The sequence below is a fragment of the Scyliorhinus canicula genome, chromosome 5 (genome assembly GCF_902713615.1).
Source record: "Scyliorhinus canicula chromosome 5, sScyCan1.1, whole genome shotgun sequence".
NCBI lineage: Eukaryota > Metazoa > Chordata > Chondrichthyes > Carcharhiniformes > Scyliorhinidae > Scyliorhinus > Scyliorhinus canicula.
The window spans coordinates 123,627,783-123,653,056 of record NC_052150.1 but is presented as its reverse complement, the minus strand read 5'-3'; the positions used below and the strand labels follow the sequence as shown (position 1 = coordinate 123,653,056).

The 25,274-nt window shown below is 44.4% G+C and overlaps 1 protein-coding gene across 1 annotated transcript in view; it reads right to left on the bottom strand.

Annotated features, from left to right (window-relative positions):
• The window catches only part of elp2 (elongator acetyltransferase complex subunit 2), a 176,915-nt gene that overhangs the window by 98,580 nt on the left and 53,061 nt on the right, over positions 1 to 25,274 (bottom strand). Inside the window, exons 7-10 of the mRNA XM_038797582.1 lie at positions 24,585 to 24,651; positions 23,921 to 24,064; positions 19,903 to 19,998; positions 7,568 to 7,668 (exon numbers count right to left, since the gene is read on the bottom strand). Of these exons, the coding sequence (XP_038653510.1) occupies positions 7,568 to 7,668; positions 19,903 to 19,998; positions 23,921 to 24,064; positions 24,585 to 24,651 (408 nt within the window). The remainder of the gene's footprint in view (positions 1 to 7,567; positions 7,669 to 19,902; positions 19,999 to 23,920; positions 24,065 to 24,584; positions 24,652 to 25,274) is intronic.

Here is a 25,274-nt window from a genome sequence, read left to right as displayed (position 1 = left end):
GACAAAAAAAAGCACTATTTTTTAAGCAAAACGAAAATTAGCGATTCCAAAGGACTGTAAACTCAAAATAATAAGGGTAATGTAATCAAGTCATGGAAGTCAGGGCGAGGAAGCATGACAGAAGGTTTGATGAAAAAGAACGTTTTTGAGATGTTTACAATCAGTTTGCAGTAAAACTTCTCTTCAGGGCAATTTGCTCAATTAACCTGGGTCCAGTTATAGATCAGCATGAATGAAAAAAAAATGGCTAATGTGAAAAAGGCGCTCATTCTTCCAAAGTATACCCAATTAAGTGTGATTCTGTGAATCCACCCGCCCCCAGAAAGCATTTCTTGGGAAAATGTGAGCACGCAGCTCGTCGTTTTATGGCTGGACTTAAAGTCACCCCAATGAATATCCTTCAATGGTTAAAAAGTGAAATGACTGCAGGAATCTTTATCATAAACTAAAGATTGAAAGAGTTGCATTTTGCAAATTTAGCTTTAACAGCTCCATTTATTAAAGATTGGGAGAAGTGAAGTGTCTTTACCATTCTCAAGATTTAAATGGGGGTCAGATTAAATCTGCAAACAGGAAAAGAGTTGCATGATTAAGTCCCACAGACACCAAAAGAGATGAATGATCAGACGATTTGTTCTGCTGAACTAATTGAGCAATTATTGTCAGCCAGTACACCAGAACTCTCCTGCTCTTCCTTGAATAGTGTCATGAGAGCTATTACGTGAACCAGACAGGTAGGTGGGGCCTTAGTTTAATGTCTCGATACAGCTTTCTCGGCACCACACTGAAGTTTCAGCCTAGCTCAGCGGTTTCCAACTGCGAGTCGTGACCACAATTGGGGATCACAAAAAGGGTTACAAGAAGTAAAATCGCATTAATCTCCTCTGGTCTTCAATTAGTTCCAAGGTGGAGGGTAACATACATACTACATTTAGGTGGAATCAGGCCCCACTAAATGTATTTCTTTGTGATGCCTCTTAGCGATTTTTTTTTCCACAACCCCACCCCTCCCGAACTGCATCAGTCATCCCCCCCCAAACAGTTGATACATTGATTTCTGAGGACTGCAGCTTTTGTTTTATTACACCAGCAGTCAAATGAATGTGGTGACCTCTGACCCAAAAGCAGTACAGAACGGAAAAATTGTAACTTCTTGAAAACATCTGTGGAAATTGTGAATGTTTGAAAGGGACTTTGGAAAGTTTGCATCATGTTTAAAGGGATCATTTGCAATTTTCTTGGATAATTAGAAATAATGGTCCTTGTAATCCTTGCAGTACCAACAAGATGGAAGTTAAGAAAGGAGTCAAGTGGCTGGCAGACACAAAAGAAAGCTACAAATAAAGTGCTGGGTGGTTAAGGCGATCAGCACACTGATACAGACAGAAAGAGAAGGCAAACAGAGACAGAATGAGGAACACACACAATTATTTGGAGAAGAAGCAAATCACTGTCAGGAAGACGATAGTTTTTCTGTTTGGTAGGAAAGGAGGCAGGAGTTCTGGGAGGTAGTGTTGAAGCTGACTAAAAGAGTGAAACCTGGAATGTTGCATGAAAAGTTCAGAGATGCTAAAGGACCCAATTTCCAGCTCTCTCCAGCTTTGACAAAGAGTCATTCAGAGTTGAAACATTAGCTCCCTTCTCTCTCCACAGATGCTGTCAGACCTGCTGCGATTGTCCAGTATTTTCTGTTTTTGATAAGTAATGGAACTTGTTTCTGACACTATGCAGAGCTTCTATTTCCAGCCGCGATCCTCCTGACTTCGTTGAAAATGAGAAATGAGAAAGTAAGAAACATCTTCGTAAATACGACGAGGCCTTCCCAAGTGTTTTTACTAAATCCAAAGGAAGGCCAAAATGCCTCATTTGTCTCTAGGTGCTGTCTAGCGAAAGCATGAAGCCAAATAAGTTGAAGTGACAATTGGAAACCATTCAGAGAGAAAACATCAGGAAATTCCTTCAGCATCGACAGACTAACAGTACTAATTCATTTTTCACTTGCTAGGAAAGCACATCAATATTAGTAATTCTAATGCTGTCAAATGAATACAGAATTAATTTAAACACGCAGAATATAATCAGTTATGTAATCCTAAGTGAAACTTGAAATGATGAGGAGAGGAAAGGAAAAAATCCATTGGACTGAAATGCAATGATTTGTTGACATACAGCAGTCAGCTCTCTGCATATTTCATTCATATACATTGAACAGAGACTAACAAACAGATCCAGCGAGTGGGGCTTTACATACGCACTTATTATGTGCTTCCGAATAATCCAAGTAACTGCAAAAAAGTTCTGCCAATAAGTGGGGGAGGGGATATAAACAGATTAAGTGAGTGGGAAAACTAATGGCAAATAGTGTTTGTTTTGTTATGCTCTTGACGTAGCATAAGCTGCTTCCTCGATGTGCAATCTGACAAAGGAAGGTTCAGACTTGGAGATAGCTTTAACACATTTATTAAACTGTTAACAATTCTCCTACTTGGATTCAACTCTCCTGTTAATCCTGCTAGAGCTACTCAGACTGACAAACCAGTCTGCTACAATCCAGGTGGTGGGTGTGATGTGTTTCAAATCAATCCTGTGTACTCACTAAGTGCCTCCCCTGGAAAGAGGAAGATCATGTGTGCGGTGTCCTTTTATATGGGTTGGTGTAATGCCCTTCTGTGGTAGTGTCACCTCTGTATGTGTCGTGAATGCCCACTGGTCGTGTCCTATCTTACTGACATATTGGTTGAATGTCTGTGTGTCATGTCTCTGGTGCTCCCTCTAGTGTCTAGCTAGTCTATGTGTATTTACATTAACCCCTTGTGTATTTACAGTGATGCATATCACCACAGAGTTTACTGTGGCGGCATGTGAGTTCAGTCTCTTTGGATAAATTGCACCATTGTCTACATAGTGAGATAATAGGAACTGTAGGGGAACAAAGAGATTTGGGAGATCAAGTACACAAAGTACTCAAAGCTAGTAGACAGGTATAAGAAGTAACCAAAAGGGCTAACAAAACATTGGCCTTTATCTCAGCGTCTGGAGAGGTTACAAAGAGGAGGAAGCTATTCTTCAGTAGTACAGAAGCTTCATCAGGTCTAATCTGGAAAACTGCACTCAGTTTTCGGCACAATCCCTGAAAATCAGTCTTTGGACAGAGTGCAAAACAAACTTATTAGAAGAATTCCAGGATTTAGTGGGTTAAGGGCTGAATAAACTTGGCTTGCATTCCCTTACATTGAGAAAGAAGAGGCATGATCTAATTGAGGTGTTTGAACTTTAAAAAGGATTGAATATTGTAGATATGAATAAACTATTTGATCACCTGGACAAATCAAGAATATGGGGCAATTCAGGACTGAAAACGGAAAGTACTTTTTCCACATAATGGGTACTGGAAATTCCCCCAAGAGGCCCTGGATATTATGACCAAGTGAGTCTTCAAGATGCAGATAGATTGCTTTTGTCAGGTCAGGGTATCACGGTGGATAAATAGTGTTTGGGTGCTGTTAGAACCGTAGAAAAGTTACAGCACAGAAGGAGGCCATTCACCCATCTTTCCATGCCAGCCCAAGGACGCCCATGTGCACTTTCTAATCCCACATTCCTGCACCCAGTACATACCCCTGTAGCTTTCAGCACATAAGGTGAAGATCCAGGAATTTTCTAAAAGAGTTTAGGGTCTCTGCCTCCACCACTAACTCAGGTAGCGAATTCCAGATACCCACTTCCCTCCGCGTAAAAATGTTCTTCCCCTCCCCTCTACACCTTCTGCCATTTATATTGAATCTATGTACCCGGTTCTAGAATTCACCGCCAAGGGAAACAATTTTATACTGTCCACTGTCTCTTCACCTCATAATTTTGTACACCTCAACCAACGGTAGCATTGTGGATAGCACAATCGCTTCACAGCTCCAGGGTCCCAGGTTCGATTCCGGCTTGGGTCACTGTCTGCGCGGAGTCTGCACATCTTCCCCAAGTGTGCGTGGGTTTCCTCCGGGTGCTCCGGTTTCCTCCCACAGTCCAAATATGTGCAGGTTAGGTGGATTGGCCATGATAAATTGCCCTTAGTGTCCAAAATTGCCCTTAGTGTTGGGTGGGGTGACTGGGTTATGGGGATAGGGTGGAGGTGTTAACCTTGGGTAGGGTGCTCTTTCCAGGAGCCGGTGCAGACTCGATGGGCCGAATGGCCTCCTTCTGCACTGTAAATTCTATTAAATCACCCCTCAGCCTTCTTTGTTTCAAGGAAAATATCCCAACTATCTACTCTCTCTCCTCGTAGCTACACTTTTCAAGCCCTGGCAACATTCTTGTAAACCCCCTCTGCACTCTCTCCAGAGCTATTACATCCTTCCTGTAATGCGTTGACCAGAACTGGGCACAATGCTCCAGTTGTGGCCTCATCAGTGTTTTATAAAAAGGGGCTTTTCACAGTAACTTCATTTGAAGCCTACTTGCGACAATAAGTGATTTTCATTTCATTTCATTTCAATTCCAAAATTATATCCTTACTTTTATATTCCATACCTCTGCTAATGAAGGAAAGCATTCCATCTGCTTTCTTTACAATCTTGTCTACTTGAATTGCTGCCTTTAGGGACTTGTGTACTTGTATGCCAAGATCTCTCATTTCATCTACCCCTCTTAGTATATTCCTATTTATTGGTACTCTCTCTAACTGTTTCACCTCCCTAAATGTATGATCTCACACTTACCTGTGTAAAATCCTCTGCCACTTTACCGCCCACTCCACCAACCCATCTATATCGTTTTGGAGATTTTAGCTATCCGCCACACTATCTACCTCGGCCAATCTTGGTGTCGTCTGCAAATTTCTGAACGTGCCACTCATGTTCACGTCCAAATCATTAATATATAACACAAACAGTAAGGATCCGAGCACTGAGAACTGTGAAACACCACTTGAAACAACTTTCCATTCACAAGGGCATCCATCGACCATTACCCTTTGCTTCCTGTTACTAAGCCAACTTTTTATCCACATTACCCTGTATCCCATGGGCTTTTACACTTTTTACAAATTTGCCATGTTAGACCTTGTCAAACGTGTTGCCAAAATCCATGTACACAACATCCACTGCACTACCTTCATCAACCCTTCTTCTCACTTCCTCAATGAATCCAATCAAATTTGTACGGCAAGACTTTCCTTTAACAATTCCATGCTGACCACGCCTAACCAGTCCATGTCTTTCAATGTGACAGTTATCCTACCTCTCAGGATTTATTCTACTAATTTACCCACAACCAACATAAGACTAACTGGCCTATAATTGTTTGGCATTTCCTTTGATCCCTTTTCAAACAATGGAACCACACTTGCATTTCTTCAGTCCTCCGGTACTTCCCCTGAATCTAGTGAGGATTGGAAAATCATCCTCAGGGCATCTGCTATCTCCTCCCTGACCTCCTTCAGTAGCCTCGGAAACAATCCATCTGGCCCTGGCAACTTATCAACTTTCAAGGATTCCAACCCTTCGAGTACTTCCTTTCCCTTTGTGATTATCCCATCCAATATCTCAGTGTTCCTCCTGGACTGCTATATCTACATCATCCATTTCCTTTGTAAACACAGAGACAAAATATTCATTTGAAACCATTCCCACAGCCTCTACATCAACACACAAGTTCCCTTCTTCATCTCTGATAGGTTCCACTTTTTCCATAATTTAACCTTTCACCATTAATATAGTGGTAAAACATCTTTGGATTTTCTTTAACTTTACTTGCTAACCTTTTTTCATGTCCTCACTTTGATTTCCTTATTTCCTTTTTTATACTCATCGAGGCTACCTGCAGTGCTTAGTTCTTTGTGCCCTTTATATGCCTTCTTTTTCTATTTGATATTCCTCTCGACAACCGGGGTGGATCCAGATTTGGCAGTACCAATCTTATCCTTGCAGGGGCATGTCTACATTTAGGACCTCGCTTTTTAGTGCTTCCCACTGGTTTTCCATTAATTTATTCTCTAAGTGCTGCCCCGTCCATCTCAGCCAAGTCTCTTCCCATTTCTGCAAAAGTTGCCTCCCCCAGTTGAAAACTTTTAATCCTGCGCTATCTCCGTCCATTTCCATTGTAATACTGAGTCTAACTGTATTGTGATCACTATCTCCGATATTTTCACCAACTGTCACTTCACCCACTTGCCCTTCTTTGTTCCCCATGACTAGGTCCAGAATTCCATCTCCTCTTGTTGGGTTTGTCATTAATTGGTAGAAAGAATTTTCCTGGACACACTGCATTAATTTTTCTCCCTCAGTGCACCTTATGTTATTTGAATTCCAGTTGATATTGGCACAGTTAAAGTCTCCAACTATTATTGCCCTCTTGTTCTTACAGGCAGAAATGTGCCTGCATATTTGATCCTCTATCTTCCTTTCACTATTTGGGGGTCTGTAGCATAATCCCAGTAGTGTGATTGCCCCTTTTTTATTTCTAATTCTAACCCATAAAGCCTTGTCCGATAGCACATTTAATATATCATCCGTTCTCACAAGTGAAATTGATTCTTTAACCATCAATGCTACACCCCCTCCTTTTTTATCTCCCACTCTATTGTGTCTGTAGATTCTATAACCAGGGATATTGAGTGTTCAGAATTCTGACTGGGTCAAGAGACTCAATCACTGCATCCTCTCCTCTTTTCCTTCCCCCCCCCCCCCAACTGCCACTCAATTTCTTTGTTCCCATTTCCTTCCGTGATACCACTAAGCAAGTGTTTAAAATCACATGTACAGTTCCATTTATTTCCAATTCAATAAAGTGCTATTGTGCATAACTGAAAGGTAGAATCAGAGTACCCAAAGTGGAGACCTCTTTGGAGAGGTGGAATTTCCTGCCACCACAGAGATGTTTCTTATCCCTGCCAACTTTCCTGCTGTGGGGTTATCAGCATGTTGGAGGCTGATTCCCCCGCCTCTGCCAGTCTGTTGTGCCAGGCTAGGGCCAGCCTCTTAGAGCAGCAAATTGTGGGGTCTGCTGCATTGGCAGGAAGCCAACAACTACTGAGCTCACTGAAGAAAGTAACATATTTTCATTGAAACAAATCACATATTACCACTAGGGAATGCATGACCACATTCCTGTTTGATAATTATAGCTCTGAAAACCTCTCTGCCGTCAACAGGCTGCACAGGGCCAGAATCTGAACTGGGAAAATGGTGCAAAAGCTAAGTGAAGCATTATTTTCTTTATTGGCATGTTATTTGCATGCACCTGCTCTCCAAAAAAAAGGGAAACTCAGGAGCACAAATGAGAGTATTCTAGCCTATTCCACCACTCATCTGCCAGCATAGTGTTAAAATGAGCTCGGAAAACTTAAAACTATGCAATGCCCAAAGGAATAAGAACAGGATAAAATGAATTAGCCCAATATGTTGTGCTTTATGGATTTGATGTAAAAATACTTTAATCAGAAACAGTAACTGATGTACAACCAGATGTGGTCAATTTTAATTATGCCACAAAAAGTTCTAATTTGCTATCAAAAATTTGAAAACTGTCTTTCGGCACAAGGCATTTGAATAATATACTAGGGAATAAAGCTCACCTGTTCTAACCAAACGTCAGATTCTTCGTCTGAAGCCCACAGAATCATTGTTTTGTCCATTGATGCAGACAACAAGGACAAGGGTTGTTCAAGTCTGCCATCTGTCGGAGAAGCAAGTATACTTATCAGTCAAAAGAGTATACAAAGGTTTGCAAAATGTCAGAGCTCCCCTGCTCTTCTCTGAATAGTTCCATAGGTTCGCGCCAGCCACGTTGGACACCACCTTTAGGAAGTGGAGACAGGGTGGGAGGACACTGACCGGTAGGGACTTCTATACAGAGGACAGACTAGCGACTTTAGAGGAACTGACAGAAAAACTACAACTACCCAACGGGAACAAAGTCTAACACACTCAGGTAAAGAACTTCCTCAGCAAGGAAACAACATCATACCCACGGACCCGGAGACATTCAATGTCAGAGGAACAATTGGACGCGGGCAATCTGGGAGGGGGAAACCACAGGGACCTGTAAAGAGGGCTACGAGAAGGGGCATGCTTCCCACTGGACGAGACAGGAGAAAAATGGGTGAAGAACTCGGGATTGAAATAGAGTGGGGATTCTGGAGCAAAGTACTGAACAGGACCAACTCCATCTCCACTTGTGCAAGGCTAAGCCGCATGCAACTGAAAGTGGTGCACAGAGTACACTTAACCAGGACCTGAATGAGCAAGTTCTTCTTGGAGGTTGAGGAAAATATGAAAGATGCCAAGGAGGTCTGCATGTTGTGGGCATGCCCCAGACTGGTCGGGTTCTGGACAGCCTTCTTTAAAGCAATGTCCAAGGTTATGGGGGTGAGGGCGAAGCCAAACCAGAAAGTGGCTGTCTTCTGCGTATCAGACCAGCCAGAACTATTTATGGGGAGGAGGGCCGACACCCTTGCCTTTGGCTCCCTGATTGCCCCCCGAAGAATCCTGCTCGACTGGCGATCAGCAGCGCCATCCACAGCTGCAGATCTGTCGGAATTTCTCCACCTGGAGAAGATCAAATTTACCATCCGAGGGTCAAAAGAAGGCTTTCACAAGACATGGAAGCCATTCACCAACTCATTCTGGTTGGTTTAGCTCATGCTGGTTTAGCTCACTAAGCTAAATCGCTGGCTTTTAAAGCAGACCAAGCAGGCCAGCAGCACGGTTCGATTCCCGTACCAGCCTCCCCGGACAGGCGCCGGAATGTGGCGACTAGGGGCTTTTCACAGTAACTTCATTGAAGAATACTCGTTACAATAAGTGATTTTCATTTCATCCCTCAAGCTTGCTCTGCCATTTAATAAGATCATGGCTGATCAGTTTCAGTTGAGTTCCATTTTCCTATCTACCCCCACTATCTTTTGATTCTCTTGCCCAACCCTTTGATTCGTTTGCACGTTCTCCCGTGTTTGCGTGGGTTTCACCCCCACAACCCAAAATGTGCAGGGTAGGTCGATTGGCCACGCTAAATTGCCCCTTAATTGGAAAAAATAAATTGGGTACGCTAAATATATTGTTTTTAAAAGAGGTAGCAAGTGTTAATTTTCCAAAATTCTGTAGATTTTGGGAAGATTCCATCAGACTGGAAAGTAGCAAATATTCAAGGAAGGACGGCAAAAAAACCAGGAAACTAAAGACCCGTTAGCTTGATGTCTATCTCGGGGCAAGTGTTAGAATCAATCATTAAAAAGGTTACAGCTGGGCACTTCGGAAAACTCAAAAGCAATCAGGAACAGACAGCATGGTTTTGCGAAAGGGAAATCATGTTTAACTCATTTATTTGAGTTCTTTGACATGTGCTGTGGATAAAGAGGAGCCTGTAGGCATGCTGTACTTGGTATTCCAGAAGGCCTTTGATAATGTGCCACATCAAAGGCCACTGCGGAAATAAAAACTCATGGCGTAAGAGGTAACATTTTGACATGAATACAAGATTGACTGGCTGGCAGAAAACAGAGTCTGCACAAGTGGGTCTTTGGTTGGCAGGATGTGACGAGTGGAGTCCCACACTTGTAAAAATTAATTTTCAGCGCTACAGTGTTGATCAATAATTAAAATGCTAAATTCATTACTGGACAAGCCCCAACTTCTCCGGAATGTTTATTGAATATAACATAAGAACATAAGAACTAGGAGCAGGAGTAGGCCATCTGGCCCCTCGAGCCTGCTCCGCCATTCAATTAGATCATGGCTGATCTTTGTTTCATGCAAGTACCACAAATTCACACCCTTCTAAACATCTGAATGCTAAGGCTCTCAGTGAAGTGCCAGCATGATCAACCTTCAAATTGATCTCCTCCTGCTGAACAGCTACTTTGTCACATCCATGTTTGACTACAATGTCTGGATATTCAATATTGTTGTCTGATTTACTCCTTATAATAACAAGTGTGGGGGTGGCATGGTTGCACAGTGGTTAGCACTGCTGCCTCATGGTGCTGAGGACCCGGGTTCGATCTCGGCCTCGGGTCACTGTCCGTGTGGAGTTTGCACATGCTCCCCGTGTCTGCGTGGGTCTCATCCCCACAACTCAAAAATGTGCAGGATTGGCCACGCTAAATTGCTCCTTAATTGGAAAAAAAGAATTGGGTATTCTAAATTTTTATAAAAATAAATATAACAGGTGTGGAAAGAAAAATCCAAGCCGACTTCCGGTGGCGGCCATGCAGTGAGTGGTCTCACGTTTGGGGCTCCGTTCGATGTGGAATTGTTTGGTCCTTTTCACCCAATATAGACGGTGTTTAGTGGTGCAAAGTGCATGAACAGTGAAAGACAGGAATTCTCCTCCGGTGGGGCTGGCTAATGGCTTACCCAACGAGGAGTGTAGCGAGCAAGGGACAGCAGTATGGCCGAGTGGACTTTTGAAGTGCGACAGAGGGAAAGATGGTGAAGTGCGTCGTTGGCTGCCCAGTGGTCTAACAAATTGGTGACTTTTTGAATGGCAAATTCCAGCGCAGAGGCGAGAGTCCTCGGAGGACCAGGCTACGGTCGCAGAGCAGATTAGGGCATCCACTAAGAGAGTGGAGGAAAGGCTGGAGGCACAAAGTTTGGTGCTCTGGGGAGTGGAAGAGCCGGTAGGGGATCATGAGGACTGGTTGGCCGCTTTGGACGCAGAGACAGTTATCTATACTGTGTGTGGATGTGGATTGGCTAAGTGTGTTCAACTGTTTTTGGGGAATTGTGGGTTGAGGAGTGGTAGAGGGGAAGAAGGTTGTAGATGGTTTCCTCGAGTGTAGGCCACCATGCAAGCAGGCAGGCTAGGTAACAGGAGTGCAGTGGCGGGACGATCCGTGGAGGGTGTGGGGGACGGGTAGGTTTGTTTTTTGTTTAGTTTTTTATGGGGGGGGGAGGGATACTGATGTGGGCGGAGTTGGTATTGCGCAGTTAGTTAAACGGAGATGGTGCCGGACAGCTTGGGTAGGCCCAGAGTATGAGCGAGGTGTAGACCTGGGGGGAGCTGGATAAAGAGGGACTATGGCTGATTAGAATGGGGAGCGTGGGGTAGGACCCCCCCCCCCCCCCCCCCCCCCCCCCCACCCAGGACCCGGTTGATTACTTGTAATGTTCGAAGGTTGAATGGGCCGATTAAGACGCCTTACGTTTTCACTCATTTAAAGGTTTTTTTCAGGCGTTTCTTCAGGAGATGCATTTGAAGGTGGGGGACCCGACGAGGTTGAGGAAGGGCTGGGTGGGATAGGTAATCCATTCGGGGTTGGATATGAAGACGAGGGGGGTGATAGTATTGATCAATAAGAGGGTGACTTTTGGGGCGAGAAGTATCGTGACAGGGTTAGATTTGTGATGGTGAGTGGGAGGTTCGAAGGGGCATCCATGGTGCTGGTGAATGTGTATGCTCCAAATTGGTATGATGTGGAGTTTTTGAGATGGGTGTTGGCAAAGATTCTGGACCTGGACACCACACTGGCTGATTAGGAGGGAGGGGGATTTTAATATGGTGCTGGACCCTGGGCTGGACCGGTCGTGCCCCAGGTCCCTGAGGGTGTCAGCCATGCCAAAGGAGCTATCGGGGTTTATGGAATGCATGGGAGGGGCAGACCCGTGGCAAGAAGAAGGTTTGTGTGAAGATAGGGGTGGCTATTTGGAACTATGTGGAGCAGAATAAGACGAGGTAGGTTTCTACCTCCAAGCTGTGGAAGATACTGAAGGTGGTGGTAAGGGGGAGGTCATTTCAATCCATGTGCACAAGGAGGGTGGAGCGGGCTGAGAGGTTGAGGTTGGTAGAGGCAAATCTGAGGGTTGACCAAAGGTACTTGGTGGCGCTGTTGAAGGAGCTGCAGAAGCTCCAGATGGCTGTCCACAGGAAAGGCAATGAGGGCCAGGGGGCAATATATGAATATGGGGCGAAAGCCACAGGTTGCTTGCGCATCAGTTGAGGAAGCAGGCTACGGCAAAGGCAATTGGGAGGATGAGAGATGGCGGAGATACAGTGGTAACCGAGCCGGAGGTTGTGAATAGGGTATTTGATGAGTTTTACCTGAATCTATATATCCTGGAGCCTCCAGCGCAGAAGAGGGTTTGAGGCAGGTTTTGGATGGGCTTGTGTTCCCAAGGATGGCAGAGGCGAAGGTGCAGGGACTGGGAGCTCTGATCGAGCTGAGGGAGGTAATGGATTGCATGGGTCGATGCAGACAGGCAAGGCCCCGGATGGGTTCCCAGCCAAGTTCTATAAAAAGTTTGGGTCAGAGTTGAGGCCCGTTAGTCGAGATGTATAATGAGTCGATGGTGAGGGGACCCGTTTGGGGCTTTGACAGGATCATTGGGATTTGGGGGAGTATGGTCTCTTCGGGGTATAAGCTCAACATGGGGAAAACTGAGACAGGAGAGGAGTTTGGGAAGACTGCCGCTTTGTTAGAAGTCGGACTTTAAGAGATGGGATGTGTTGCCATTGTCGTTGGCAGGGCGGGTCCAGACGGTAAAGGTGACGATGCTGCCGGGGCTTTTGCTTGTTTTTCAGAACTTCCCAGTCTTTGTGCCCAAGTCCTTTTTTAGGAAGGTTTATGGGATAATTTTCATGTGGGCGGGTACGGCACCGTGGGCTAGGAGGGTGTTGCTGGCGAGGAATCGATAGGGGAGGGGGTTGCATTAGTGTTGCCGAACTTGCAAAACTATTATTGGGCAGCAAACATTGTAATGGTTAGGAAATGGGCCGTGGAGGACTGGTCCGTGTGCGGAAAGATGGAGGCAGCCTCGTTAAAAGTGGCCAGTTTGAGGGCACCATTGTTGCCACACATTCCATTCTCCCCAGCCAGTGGTGGGATCAGCGTCCAGGGTATGGAACCTAAAATGCTGGCAGCATTTTAGAATGGAAGGCATGTACCTGTTGGTGCCGATCTGTGACAATCGTAGGTTTGCTCCGGTGGTGTTGGATGCGAGGTTCTGGAGGTGGCGGCAGGTGGGGATAGTATTTTAGAGATTTAATTATTGGAGGGAAGTTTGCAGACTGGAGAAGTTGGAGGGGACATATCAGTTGCAGTTGCAGAGGCGGAATGGATTCAGGTATCTGCAGGTGAGGGACTTTGATGAAAGAGATGCCTTTGTTTATGACACTACCAAACCCAGTGCTGCAGGACAAACTTCTGTCTGAGGAAGGAGAGGGCAAGGTCTCAGATATATATGAGAAGCTGTTGAAGAGAGAGGTTAGGCACAAGTGGAAGGAGGGACTGGGGTATGGTGTGAGGCTTTGCAGAAGGTTAATGCATCCTCGTCGTGTGTAAGACTAAATCTATCCAGTTTAAAGTGGCACACAGGGCCCACATGATGGTGTTCAGGATGAGTTGGTTCTCTTTAGTGGTGGAGGATAGTTTTGGATGGGATTTGCAGATATGACTGCAAAGATTTTGGGGCAATGGTTGGCAGCTCCGAGTCCAGCGGCGGCAATACTTGGGAGTGTTGGAGGATCGGGATGTGCAGGTGGGGAGAGAGGCCGATGTATTGATACGTGGGGACACTGGGAGCCGCCGAGTGTAGGTCTGAGTGATTTGGCAGAATTCCTGCACTTAAGAGAAGATCAAGTTCGCCTTTAGGGTGGCAGAGGAGGGGTTCACCTCAAGATGGAAGCTGTTCATCGATTTCTTTAAGGAGTATTGAGTTGTCAGCAGGGACTGTAGGGGAGTTCTTTTTCAGTTCAGGTTGGGTTAAAAGTTAAAAAAGGGACAACAGCCGCTGGGGTGGCAGTGGGGGGAGGGGGAGATGGTTGGGGGGGAGAGGGGAGGGTAAGGATATTTTGACTGTTTGCTGTTCCCGCGGTTGTTTTTTGTGTGTTTTTTTCTTCTTTGATAAGTATATATTTGAAAATGCCTTCAATAAAATGTTTTTCAAAAAAAAAAAGAAAATTTCAAGCCAATTTTCATATCTCAAATCTAGAGTCAGCGGGAAGGGGAATACTGCAAGATGAATTATATTTCAAGAACAAATCAGGAGCATAATAAACTTGGGAACTCAAATACCTTCTCTAATCATTCACTGTCCACATGCAGCAAACCTATGTCACAACACTAATGGTGGTAATTGGTGCTGCTGCATTGAATTTCATTTTAAGTAGCAATTAGAGAGTGCTGTTTAATGATTGTGTGAAGATGTTCAATTCATCTGCCTCACATATTCAGTTTACAGCAACTCAATTTTTAAAAAAAATCTGCCTTCAAAACAAGAAATTGACATCTCCAGAATAAATCTAGTCGCTGTTCTAAGCAATTTCCGATGCATCAATGCATTTTTGAAGACACTGAGACCCACACATTATCACAAATGTGGCTTCGCTAATGAACCATACAAGATTAAAAATTGCCCATTACAAGATAGACCCTAATGATTAATCTTGTACCATGTCAGTTTTGGCTCAGTGGCGTCACTCTCACTTTTAAGTTCGAACATTGGGAATTTAAGATCCATTCCAGAGTTACACTCGGCTGTAAAATAGTTAAACTATGAAGACCAGCTGAATAAATTTGTGGTATCTTATAGTCTCTTGAATTCAGACAATTCACGTATGATCTAATTAACATGTTTAAAATTATAAATGGATTCAATGAGGTGGATACAAAGAAGGCATTTACTCCATTGGGAGAATGCAGAACATAGTGGGCGCGGTTCTCCCATGCTGCGCCGTATGGGAGAATCACCGTTCGCGTCATTTTTCTCCCACGGCGCCGGTCCGACTCTGCGCGAAGGGACGAGTGGGGGGCGGCCTGTGGGGCAGGGAAAAGCGCTTCTTCACTGGGGGGGCCTCCGATGGGGTCTGGCCCACGATCGGGGCCCACCGATCGGAGGGCCGGCCTCTCCAGCCCCGGCCCTACTTTATTATGTAGCTGGCCCCTGAACCCCTCAGCCATGTTGCATCGTGGCCAGCGCACTGAGGAAGCCCCCCGCGCATGCATGGGCTGGCGCATCCCAACTGCGCATGCGTGGGTTGGCGCGATGCTCATTTGGCACCGGGAAGGGAGGCTGGAGCTGCGTGAACTGCTCCGCGCCGTGCTGGCCCCCTGTGGAGGCCAGAATCGCTACTGCCCGCGGTCATTTCGCGCCGTCGTGAAACGCGACGGCATTCACGATGGCGCGAACACTCTATCTCCATTTCGGAGAATTGCGCCCAGTGTGTCCCAATAGTAGGTGTGTCCAAAACCAGGGGTCACAGCCTGAGGGTATGGGGTAGACTATTTAGGACAGAAATGAGGAGCGATTTCTTCTCTTAGAGTGGTCGGCCTGTGAAATTCGCAACCACAGGAAGTAGTTGAGTCCAAAACATTGTACGGTTTCAAGAATCAGTTAGATACAGCACTTAGGGTGAAGGGGATCAAAGGATATGGGGAAAAGCGGGATTAGGCTATTGAATTGGATGATCAGCCATGGTCACAATGAATGACAGAGCAGGGTTGAAGGGCTGAATGGCCTCCTCATGCTCCAATTTTTTCTAAGTTTCTATAGTGGCGCAATCTTAAAATTAGAATTATGTCATTCAGAAATGAAATCAGGAAGAATTTATTCACAAAGTGCTGTGGAATTCAGGAACTCATTCTCTCTCAAAATATCATCAATGCTGAATCAAGTGAAAATTTCAAGACTGAGATTCATAGATTTGAGTAAGATAGGGCTATTAAGGAATATGGATCTTAAAATGTAATATGGGGGCCACACCTTCAGCATTCAGCACTTCAGACTTCCCCCCATAAACCTCCCTCCACTTTGCACTCCTTTTCTTATGAACCTACATAAAAAAAATACTTATGTGACCAAATGTTTGGCAACCTGTCCTGGGAGCCTGATGTTTACAATCAGTGGCAAAAGGACAGCTTTGCATTCACCTCGCTGGCAAATGCCCCCAAAGTTTTCAGAGCAGATTTGTTTTAATCCAGTGTCTGATCCAGCATGCTGCCTTTTACAGGGCGCTGTGGGCCGGGAGTTTCCAAGCCCGCGGCCTAGTCGGAGAATCGGCGGCGACGCCAAAAATTCCCGCCACTCCGCTCTGACACCGGGACCAGATTCTCTGGCAACCGGAGAATCGGCACCAGTCGCGTGCGCGCGGTTGACGCGCCGTCAGTCGGGGGGAGGGCGTCGACCAGCTGAGTTCCTGCCGAGGTTCGTTGGCATGGTTCCAACTTGGTACCACCTGGCGGGAGCACGGACCCGCGGAGTGGGGGGGCAGGGAGATCAGACTCCGGGAGAGGGGGGGCCTGCATGACGGCCAGGCCCGCGATTGGGGGCTACCGATCGGCAGGCGTGCGCGATCTGGAGGGCGTACCTGCACGGGCCCGCTGTGTCGCTACACTACGTTGCACAGCGCCAGCGCGGAAATGACCCCCACGCGCATGCGTGGACCCGCGCCGGCTGTGCAGCTGCGTATCGGCACCGGAGCAGCATGGAGCACTCCGGCGCCATGCTGGCCACTGAATCGCTGAGATCCGATGACGCCGGCATAAAACACTCCGGTGTTTACGTCGGTGACAACACTTAGCCAGGATTTTGGAAAATCCCGACCATGGTGTCTGTGAGCAGGGCAAGAATCAACAAAGATTGTTAACCAGAGTGAAGAAACCTCACTGAGACATGCAAAGCCCAACCACAAAGTACAAATTGGAATGAAATAATGTACAGCAAGTGAAATAAAGATTCTAAAATACAGTAGAATTAAAGGGGCAATGATAAAAGGGCACAGATTTTGTTTTTAAATCTCCAACACTTATTATTTTTTGAAGGAATGAGACTAGAGCTTTAAAAGGTCAATTTCTCAGGGTCAAGAGGTTGCTCCGCAGTAATGATTACTTGTCACATTAAAAACTCACTCCTGAATGAATCAGTTCTAACTTTTTCAGCTGTCTTTAGGTTAGGGGGGGAGGGGGGGCAGGAGTCCCGGGTACATAGTATTCCTTTTGTTGTGTTGCTTAATAGCAAGGACTGGTACAGCACACCGTATGGAGGACCAGGTTATCTCTGACAGCAACTTCTGAATTTTTACGTTTTATTGCATATGTATAGATAGTAGAAGATTCTTTCAAATTTATCTCAGTACAATGCCAGAGGATTAACAAATAATTAATGTTATATCTATACAGAAAATGGAGATAGAACAAGGGCCGGTTTAACTCAGCGGGCTAGACAGCTGGTTTGTAATGCAGAACTAGGCCAGCAGCACAGGTTCAAGTCCCGTAACGGCTTATCCAAACAGAATGTGGAGACTAGGGGATTTTCACAGTAACTTCATACTTGTGACAATAAAAGATTATTATTAGGTGAGGGCCCTACAGATCAGTCAGTATAACATTGGTAGTTTTAACATAATGAAATTCCAACAAATGAGGAAAACATTCAGAAACCAAAATTAAAATAACAAATAGTTAAAATGGATTCAAAATGGAAAGTCTTGCTTTTCCAACCTCATTGAATTCTTTGAAGTAACAGGCAGCGTACACAAGGGCAAATCCATAGGTTAAAGATGCCTGGATTTCCAAAACACCTACAATGCATATAATAAACTAATGAATAAAGTCAGAGCATATGGAATCAATGGAAAATTAACAGGATGGATTGCAACCTGACTGAAATCAGAAAGTAAGGTGAAGGGTTGTTATTCAGAGTCCCATAAGGCTCACTGTTAAGATCACTGTGGCTTACAATTTACATTAACGATTTAGATTTTGGAATAAAAAAACAATTTTTAAACTTAGAGGACGTCAAATGGGGATCATTTAACTGTGATTGTGATTCACAAGAGATCAGACATTAGAATTGGACACTTTGTTGATAAATTGACTACACCACTAGCCTAAGGTGTATTGGCATATTTTCAAGGGAGTGAGATCACTTAAGATATGAAGTGTATTTATAGCACTTTCCTCATACATGTTGGTTTTAGAAATTGAGGCGGCTAAAATTTACTGGGTGCTTACACTGGTTGCATATTAATAATTGATTATAGTCTCATATTTGAAGCAGAAGTATCGAACCTGATGCTTCAAATTATTTTTATTTGTGGCAGATAATTCTGAGAAGATTGGTTCAAATTGAGGTTTGTGCCATATAGTTGATCATAAAAGCCCTATGTGAACATTGTGAAAAAGGCTGGCAGTGCCCGAGTGGCATCGGGAGTGCCAGAGTACCACCATGCTCAGCCCTACCACCCGGGGGCCTCCGAATGCCTGGGAAACCCCACTCCCTCCAAGTGCCGTTACCCCTGGTCCAAGTTTGTGGAAACCATGCTAAACAGCGTCACGGCAGGGTCTCCGAAGTGAGGCGGTTCAATCCCGCACCTTCGGTAACTCCGGCGTAGACATATTCAAGTAAGATTAACTACTCACTTGAATATGCAAATCTGAATCACGCCCATTCAGGGCGAGATCCAGATTACGATACCTCGTGGGATCTTGTTAGATCTCGCGAGGCGTAACGAGCGCCATAAATCTTGAGAAGCCTCTCGTGAGATTTAACAGCCTCGTCGCATCCAAGTCGGGCTCCCGCGTCGGACAAGATGAGGTTGATAGATTGCGCCCTGAATCTTTTCGGAGAATGCTTCTGGGGCCTTATCATTGCCAGAATAAGGTGCTTTGGAGATCCTCTGAGTGAATTTCAGAACTCTTTGTACACGTTCTGAAGAAGCTGAACCAACTCTGTGACAATAATATGGGTTAAAACCTTTGCAGCAGGACCTATGCTGACAAGTAGATGAAGAGGTGAGGTCAGAAGCATGGGAATAGAATACTAATGGACAATTTAGGAATGCACATGATATACCATATGCCACACAGACTCCAAATTTAACCCTTTCTGTTAACAGAATGTGTGCATAAATATGCAATGCTTGAAAGGTTTGCTGATACCATCAAGTTCGACCCTTTGGACACCAATTAAAGGCTACAAATCCAGGTCTTGCCTTACATTTCCACTCTCTTCAAAAGTATTTTGTATAAGGGGCATATCCTAAGTTTTCTGAGGATTATAAAGGTTTGACAATGTAAAACTCATCATAAAAAAAGCTTGCATTTTATGTCAATTTGAAAAACAATGCAAGAGTCTGAGGGGGCTTGATGGAGTAGATGCTGAGCGATTGTTTCCACTGGCTGGGGAATCTAAAACATGGGCACAGTTTCAGGGTGGCACAGTGGTTAGCACTGCTGCCTCACATCGCCAGGAACCCGGGTTCGATTCCGGCCTCGGGTGACTGTGTGGAGTTTGCACATTATCCCCATATCCGCGTGTGTTTCCTCCGGGTGCTCCTATTTCCTCTCACAGTGCAAACATATGCAGGTTAGTTGGGGTTAGGGGGATGCAACAGGGGAGTATGCCTGGCAGGGTGCTCTTTCAGTGGGTTGGCGCAACCTCGATGGGCCGAATGGCCTCCTTCGGCAACTGTTGGGATTCTATGAATTCTGCAACAATTTCATGACAACACTGATGTGGATGAAGAATGGACAACTAACTGGCAAATGAAAGTCAACTTAAAAGTTTGACGTTTTTGGAAAATAAGGTGACAGTCTACTTGGAAAATTAAGCACTAAATGGGCATCGGGGAGTACAAATAGACAAATCACTAAAAGTAGTGATGCAGGTCAATGAGGCCATAATAAAAGCAAACCAAGCATAAAAGTCCAGCTCAACAGAGCAGTTGAGTGCTTAACTCTAGGAATTTTTAAATGATGAAAATAGGTTTTGAGGGAGGAGGCACTGTTCTGCTCTTTTACAGAGTAAGGAATGATCTGAGAGAGGGAACTGGAGGTTGTGAAGCCAGCAGGGTGAAGCCTAGAGGCATTAATTAGGTGGGCAAGTAGGTGATTGGCTGTGAGTTGTAAAGGGTTTTTTCTCTTTAAACTGGGACTCTAAACTCTAAAATTTCTCTCCATTAATTACAAAGTTTTACCTTTATAAAAGGGGGGATGCCAATGTAGTCCGTAAACCCAGTTTTCATGACCAGCCAGCACAGTTTCCAAAGTTACTGCATATGTCACCACTCCTTCTAATGGGGAAGAAAAAAAAATCAATTTAATTGAAAGGAACAATTATGTAGTCACCTTGCTAGGTAATAGCTTGAACACTTGAATCTGCAGAAATTAAAAATTGATACACAAATTATTTTTACAAGTTAAACGTAATAAGTTGTCAGATAGCTCCATTTAAAAAAAAATTCTATTTATGAGGTTTTACATTTGTATGCATTTTTCTGATGCATGCACAATTTGCCCTGATGGGATATCTGCAAATACCTTTAAAAAGTACTTGCTTATATTCAAGAGTACAATTGCAAGAACCTGTGTGCAAAGCATTGATTATGTTGTAACCATTGGCCCCATTGCTCTAATCTAGACCCGATAAATTCCCAGAAATGGTACTTAAATTTGGACCAAAGCTATATATGCATGTTTAGTGACAAAGGGCCATTATTTACAGTACATGGCAGCCCTCCTCACTGCACTTTATTCCTCTGCCAATCTTGGAAACTGGCAGCTTATCTTCGCAATAGGAACAAAAGTTTCCAGAGAAATAGAACAGAATTAGTTACTGTAAGTAAAGTAAGTAGTTGTTATAAAATGCTCAATGAAACATGCAATGAACTTTTAATTACCTGCAATAATAGAACATAGAACAGTACAGCACAGAACAGGCCCTTCGGCCCTCGATGTTGTGCCGAGCAATGATCACCCTACTCAAACCCACGTATCCACCCTATACCCGTAATCCAACAACCACCCCCCCCCCCCCCCCCCTAACCTTACTTTTTTTTAGGACACTACGGGCAATTTAGCATGGCCAATCCACCTAACCCGCACATCTTTGGACTGTGGGAGGAAACCGGAGCACCCGGAGGAAACCCACACACACACGGGGAGGACGTGCAGACTCCGCACAGACAGTGACCCAGCCGGGAATCGAACCTGGGACCCTGAAGCTGTGAAGCATTTATGCTAACCACTATGCTACCATGCTGCCCCAAAATGTTGAAAAGTTTAGGATTTTTCTGTTAATCATTGGAAATTGAACTTTCAATTTTAGGCACCAAGTGACAGCAAACATTCCCAGGTCAGGTGCAGCAAACAGATACTAAGTAAAAACTCAATTTTATCACCTCAGCAATGTGCCTACTCCAGACAGCAACATCGCCCTGTGCTGCTCAAAGGTCACAGACATGAAATGTTAACTGTGTTTCTCTCTCCACAAACACTGTCAGACCTGCTGAGTATTCCCACCATTTTCTGCTTTTATTTTAGACTTCCATCATCGACAGTATTTTGCTTTTGTATTCCCACTTTCACATCAGCGATATCATGACCAATTTAAGCAGGACTGCCAACTTAGCACCAAATTAGAAGCATTGTTTATTTTGCTGTGGACCTATTTTGACAAACTTTTACCCAGAGTAGGACAGAAAGGAAATTTTCTAATTTCTTTAAAATGTTTGTGGAATCTGTAATTAGTTTCAAGAATGTTTCAAATAATTGTAACGGTATCAATTGAAAAAGGGTGGCACAATTGCACAGTGGTTTGCCTTCTCACGGCGCCGGGGACCTGGGTTTGATCTCAGCTCCGGGCCACTGTCCATGTGGAGTTGACACATTCTCTCTATGTCTGTGTGGGTCTCACCCATACAACCCAAATATGTGCAGTGTAGGTAGATTAGCCACGCTAAATTGCACCTTAATTGGTAAAAAAAGAATTGGGTACTCTAAATGTATTTCGAAAAATCTTGAATAATAAAAAATACAGCCCTGGACTTGGAGGCAATACCAACACGAAGGAAGTTGGGAACCGCAGAAAAAGGACAGCAGCAGCACGGGACAACAGAGAAGGTACATTTAGAAAAATGTGCATGCTTGTGTGTCTCTGTGTGTGCGATACAGTTGGGCAGGATAGAAAGCTAAAGACACGGGGCTGGATTCTCCGATTTTCAGGCTACGTCCTGACTCTGGCGTGGGAACGGTGGCATTTTACGATCGAAAAATCGGCGCAAATCGGGCATTTGGTGGGGGGGCTAGCAGGCAGGCAAGGGTAGAGCAATGTGGCTCTAGCTGCCGATACGGCTGGAGAATTGCCAGGTCCACGGCCCACATATGCACTGCGGCGGCCTGCAGCTCCTGCCAAAATCCCTCCTGCTAAAATCTCATCACTGCGCCGGCGCTGAATGGAGTCCGCAGCTGCCAGCCAAGTTTCTGACAAAAAATAGCATGAGAGACCCACACCGTCGGGAACTCGGCCAGTTGGGGGCGGAGCATCGGGGGGGGGGGGGGGGGGGGCCTCAGGTAACGTCCTGAGCCGTCGATACGGTCTGGTGCGTACTCCTAGAGTACGCTGCCTTGGAGGGGGCGGAGCATTGCAGAAGCAGCGCCGCCCCAGATTTCGGCGTAAACGGGGATTCTCCGGCTGATCGCCGAACGACATTTTGGCGTCGGGAGACCGGAGAATCCCGCCCACTGTATAGCAGAGATTGTGAACTGGATAATTTCACGGCTGCTGCATCATTTTTCCCAGTGCTGACCAGACCGCTTAAAGGGGTTTCCAGGAAATCTGTCTCATCAAGGCTATCTTGAACCTAGCTGAGGAGGTTCTGCAGGGATATGCTGTTCAGGTGACGATCTTCTCTGGGGACTTTGAATGGAATACAGAATGCATTTGAAGGACCAAACTGATTGAGTGTGCAAGTGAGAGATCCTATGTACCAGAGCCCAAGTTATAGAACTTTGGAATTACACATGATGCCACCATGTCTGCGGGAGTGATGCAGGTGCTTACGGTTGTATAAAACATATCTTTGTTGAAAAGACTTAAAAAGTGAAACCTACCTTTTTATTTGAAGTATCACTTGCCTGTTAATTCATGTGTAATTTGCATTCGTTCTGATTTGTGTTAAGTATAAGTTACAAAAAATGAAATCTTGTTGGTATATTTCTCATTTGGGAGTCATTTGGTAAAATTGGTTATTTTGCTTTCTGGTTCCCCAAAGGATGAACTAGATTTAGTCCAAGTATAATTTACAAATAGTCTGATTTGTGGCGTAATATTAAAAGAGTCAAGTAGGTTATTAAATCGAAAATCAAATACTCATCAGTTCCAAATCCATGTATGTCAACCTTTCCTACTTAAGAGCTCAAATGAAAGAATTATTGGGAATGTCATCCACACCAGGTAAAAATGTTTTAAAAAATCACCGCCATAACTGATAACACTGAAAGCCATCCTAAGAAATAATGCCAGGAGACCTTTACAACCTCAATAGCCAATTTTTTCTCTTCCTACATAAAAGGAGAAAATAGTAATTGCTAAAAATCTTTGCTTATAAGAAAAACTAGTTTGCCGCAGAATAAAAATCATCCTTCCTCCTCCAAGTTTCTGCACTTCATTCCCATTAGGTTGGGAGGTACTAAGCAGAAGGCCAGTAGATATTAAATTTAATTTGTGTGAAATTAAACTTAAATATATAGTGGATGGTATGGTGGCACGGTGGTTAGCACTGCTGCCTCACAGCATCAGGGACATGGTTCAGTTCCGGCTTCGAGTCACTGTTTGTGTGGAGTTTGTATGTTCTTTCTGTGCCTGCATGGGTTTTGTCCCACAGTCCAAAGATGTGCGTATTAGGTAGATTGGCCATGATAAATTGCCCCTTAGTGTCTAGGGATGTGTAGGTTAGTTTATGGGGTTACAGCGATGGGGGGGAAGAGGGCAAGGATAGAGTGCTCATTCAAAGGGTCAGTGCACACTCAATGGGCTGAATGGTCTCCTTTAGCACTGTAGGGATTCGATGATTCAATCAGGATAGCACCTTTCAGTATAGGTAATGTTAAGAAATATCAGAATGTTTATTACGTTGCAGGAAGGATCCTACCCTGCTTTGTTTAATTTTTTGGAAAAAAAATATTTTTACATTTCCACCAACTTTTAAGACTCACTATCACTCTGAACACGAAATAAATCTTCTTTCAATTTAATAATGCCTTCATTGCAATGCTTGGAAGTAGATTCGGTCCTTATAAATATTCTCCATACGCGTATCAAGCAGTCTTGGGAACAGCTTGCTAGTAAAAGGTTTCCATCTGTTAGAGTAAAACAAAATTGGTGCACAATTACTCATTACATTTCAAAATCTCCATTGAAAAAAATGTCATGTTTTGCTACATCCACATGAGATATTCAGTAGATTGAATTAATAAATATCAACAACCCAGAAGATGTCTTAGCTCAAAAAATTCAAACTTATGGTCAATTAACATTAAATTAAGAACAGACTGTGGAGTAGTTACTTTGAATAACAAGATTTTAAATAACAACTTAAGGACATATAATGATATGGCAGCACGGTGGCACTGTGGTTAGCATTGCTGCCTCATCGCACCAGGTTCAATTCCAGCCTCGGGTGACCGACTTTGTAGAATTTGCAAGTTCTCCCTGTGTCTGCATGGGCTTCCTCCGGGTGCTCCAGTTTTTTCCCACAGTCCAAAGATGTGGAGTTAGGTTAGAGGGCTCTTTCAGAGGGTTGATGTAGAATCGATGGACCGAATGGTCTTCTTCTGCATTGTCGGGATTCTACGTTGAATAACGATTGAAATTACTCACCACGTAGAGCCCATTCAACCCCTCGAATCCAGTCTTCATGGCCCATTAGTAATTGAATTTTCTGAAACTGCAACAAACCTATTTTTCACTTCACTGCAAATAATTATCCCAATATATTAAGATATACAACAAATGATCCGTGTATGGATGTCAACTATTCTAAACAAATACAACATTCAACATATGGCAGGGTATTATGAGTTTTTCTCCTACTTTCTGTAGGGTAGGCCTTTATAACACATTTCAATTATTAAATAATAAACTTCAACATAGTGTTAAAACTAAAAGGCTATGACTTTAACATACTGCCATATTGAAAACAAAACATATTTCAATTTTGGCTCTGGTTTAGTGTTCCAAGATGATTTAAAAGGTCACAGTGTACGGAGCAAGGCCTGTGGCGGAGCTGTCAGAGAGGCAGAGGCAGGGAGCACAGTCATGTAAAGGGCGAGGCCGGGAACAATGTGGTCGGAGAGGTTGAGAGTGGAGCAGTATGAAGATCGAGGCTGGTTGTGTAGTAGTCCAAAGAGTGAAGCTGAATGTGGAGCAGTCAGAGGGCGGGCCTTGGAGCAGAGTGGTGTAAAGACCAAGGTTTGGTGTTGAGAACTCAAGAGAAGATGACGCAAGGAACAGAACAGTGTAAAGAGCGAAGCCAGTTATGAAGTGGTCAGAGAGGGTAAGGCTAAAGGC